At 33.0% G+C, this 3,335-nt stretch overlaps 1 protein-coding gene across 2 annotated transcripts; it reads left to right on the top strand.

The window, feature by feature from the left end:
• Positions 1-418: 418 nt before the first annotated feature.
• LOC104246616 (LOB domain-containing protein 15-like) lies at positions 419-2,886 on the top strand. 2 transcript variants are annotated; one of them, XM_009802464.2, is made up of 3 exons: positions 419-626; positions 1,031-1,325; positions 2,326-2,886. In XM_009802464.2, the coding sequence occupies exons 1-3, from the start codon at positions 613-615 to the stop codon at positions 2,731-2,733; spliced, it is 717 nt and encodes a 238-aa protein (XP_009800766.1). In that variant the 5' UTR covers positions 419-612; the 3' UTR covers positions 2,734-2,886. The 2 variants fall into 2 exon arrangements, with proteins under 2 accessions (XP_009800766.1, XP_009800767.1); XM_009802465.1 differs by having other exon boundaries at positions 420-626; positions 1,052-1,325.
• Positions 2,887-3,335: the final 449 nt, after the last annotated feature.

The following is a 3,335-nucleotide window of genomic DNA, read 5'->3' as shown; positions in this document are numbered from 1 at the left end:
TTATACGTATATTATATATTAATTCACTTGCTATTTTTAATTTAAGTAATTAGACGTACGACTATTTAAATTAATTCTTCTACGGTGGTTTTGTAAAAGTTGTAAATAAGAAAATGAAGTGAAGGCAAGACTCGGTTTTGAAAAAGTTGTAAATAAGAAAATGAAGTGAAGGCAAGACTTGGCTTAGCCATATCAAACGTGTGTGAAGCAATCAAGCAAATATCAGTTGGTTATCTTCAAAAGTCAATAGGTGCAATTAGTCACACGTGGGATAGCTTTGACTCAGCTGGCACTTCTCTCTCTCTTTCATTTTTAATTCTGCAAAACCATATTCTTTATATTTCTCCTTACTAATTGTCTCTTCATCAGAAACTTCTCTTAATAAATTAATTTTTCACCGTCTTTCATATAGAGTAAGCTATCTATTTTTTTAGTTCTTCTGATAGAACATTAATTATCTCTGATAACCTTAATTGTCTTGCCTCTTAATATAAGCACTCCTTTTTCTCCCCTTCTCCTCTTTCTTGATCATTTTCTCTCTCCCTCTTACTACTCAATCTTCATATTTCCAATTTATCTTCCATCAAAGGAGCTAACCAGAGGTATTCTTGAATGTCAAGAGAAAGGTAATTTAACTTAATATTTTACATAGTATTGATATATTGTCTCTTTTCCTCTTTTTCGTTTTTTTAGCCGAGAGTCTATCGGAAACAACCTCTCTATTCCATCAGGTAGAGGTAAGGTCTGCATACCCTCCCCAGACCCCGCACCGGTACTGGGTTATTATTGTTGTTGTTGATATTGTTGTTTACATGGTCAAATATAATTACTTCATTTTTCTTTGTACCTTTTAAGAAACTAGATCAATTAGGTTTAATAAGTATTGATATCCCTCCACCAGAAAATTATACTGTGTAGATAGGTAATTTGTTTTATGCATATATATTATATGTTGATGCTCTTTGTTTTCTTCGTGTATTTACTTTTTTGTGTTTTGACACCCTTAATGAAAATTCTGACTCCGTCACAGTCTTTTACTTGTTGTGAATAGGGAGAGATTGGATGAGATTGGGAAGAAGTTAAAGACAGAGATTGATGCATCTTCACAGCTACATATGCAACAACAAATGGGAAGAAGACAGATATTGGGGCCTGCAGTAGGAACAACTTTAAACACAATTACACCTTGTGCTGCTTGTAAACTTTTAAGAAGAAGATGTGCTGAGGAATGCCCTTTTTCTCCTTATTTTTCCCCACATGAACCCCAGAAATTTGCTGCTGTTCATAAAGTCTTTGGTGCTAGCAATGTTTCCAAGTTGCTCCTGGTATGTGACCATTTCCCCAAATAGAATAATTAACACAAATAGCGATCCACCTAATAATTTCTTAAACTAAAAATAGCCAACGTATGTATAAGATATGTATAATTCATATATAATAGATATGTAACTGTATATAATTAATATATATACCGGCTAGAAAAAATAAACATTGAATTTGACCATCTATTTGTGTAATGTAACAATCCCAACCATAAACAAACTGTTACTCAAATTGACAATTTATCCTATTTCCTTCTATATTTTTTCTTTAGGATTTAATTTATGTGCACTGATAGGCTGAAGAACTTCAGATTTTAAAGTACGTATTTTAACTTCTTATAGAAGGTTACTTGTCTTATTTTTCTAGGTGGATTTCAATTATACGCACCGATAATATGAAAAACAATTTCCACCACCAATGTGTAACTAGTTATTTCTAGGTGGATTTCAATTATAACTAGTTATAACAAGTCATTTGATTTATTTTTCTAAGATTAGCAAATTAGGCTTTCTACGATAGTTACCTACTGTATCATGTTACTTTAATATGATGGTATAAAAAATTTACTCCCTCCTTCTCAATTTATGTGAACCTATTTCATTTTTAGTCCGTGCCAAAAAAATGACTCATTTCCATATTTGGAAACAATTTACCTTTACGCGATGATTTATAACCACACAAAATAAAATATATGTGCATTATTTTACACCACAAGTTCAAAAGTCTTTTCTTTTTTCTTAAACTTCGTACCCTGTTAAATATGTTCACATAAATTGAAACGGAGGAAGTACATTTTTTAGTATATAAAAGTTAAACTCTTTGACGTAATAACTAATTACACTAAATATAAGTTACTTATTGTTATCTTTAGATGACCTAATAGTGAAAAAATTCTTTTATATTTTGCACAGTTAAACCCCTTTCTTAAATTGTTGGGTGATTTTCTTTCCTTTTCTTTTTGTTTTTTTCTTTCTTTTTGGTGTGAAAATATTGATTAATTAGGAGGTACCAGTGGGTCAAAGAGCAGATGCAGCAAATAGTTTGGTATATGAAGCAAATGTGAGGCTAAGGGATCCAGTGTACGGATGCATGGGTGCAATTTCAACTTTACAACAACAACTTCAAACTTTACAAGCTGAGCTTAATGCAATTAGGTCTGAGATTCTCAGATACAAATATAGAGAAGCTGCCAATAGTCTTATAGCATCTATTTCCACGTCTGTCGCTGATCAGCTGCCCCAAGCTCCGCCTACTCCGCCACCACCGCCGCCTCCGCTGCCGTCTGTGGTGGTGGTCTCCTCCTCTTCTTCCACTTCCTCCGTTTCATCTTTGTATACGCCCCCTTCTAGTGCGGGGGCAAACTTTAGTGCCACCATTCATAATAATAGCATATCGTATTTTGACCAGTGATTAACTGTGTCACATGAAGCAGAATTGTTTTTATTATTGAGGGGATTAATCATTTGGAAATTTTAGTTCACAAATTAGAGTATTATATATATACAATTAATTCAGCCATTTCTTATATGTCCATTTGTGGCTATAACATGGAAGGTTTTTTGAGATTTTGATGAATGATTTGTGCTGTGGAAATATTTGGGAACACATTCATTGGTTTATTTCTTGTGTTAGTTCCCTGCTCATGTGATCGAACATATGTTTGTTTTATTTATATCTAGAAGCAGAGGCGGATCCAGGATTTGAATTTTATGGGTTCAACCTATAAAAAATTTAGTATTGAATCCATTATATTGTTAAAGTTATGGGTTCATATCTACTCTTTATTCTTATTTTAAATAATTTTTACATATAAATTTATGTTACGCGTCGAAAATACTGGGTTCAGTTGAACCCGACACGCTTGATCCGCCTCTGTCTAGAAGAGACCTTTCTTGCAAAGTTTTGACATACAAAATTACCCTTTGTTTCTTTAGGGTTTTGCCCGCAATACTGTTCCCATAATAGTAATCTAGTTTGGTTGTCTGGTTATGGAAATCTTAAAAGTTAGCAGA

Source organism: Nicotiana sylvestris, chromosome 6 (genome assembly GCF_000393655.2).
Source record: "Nicotiana sylvestris chromosome 6, ASM39365v2, whole genome shotgun sequence".
NCBI lineage: Eukaryota > Viridiplantae > Streptophyta > Magnoliopsida > Solanales > Solanaceae > Nicotiana > Nicotiana sylvestris.
Note: the sequence above shows the minus strand (reverse complement) of the source record. Positions and strands in the feature narration are given on the sequence as shown.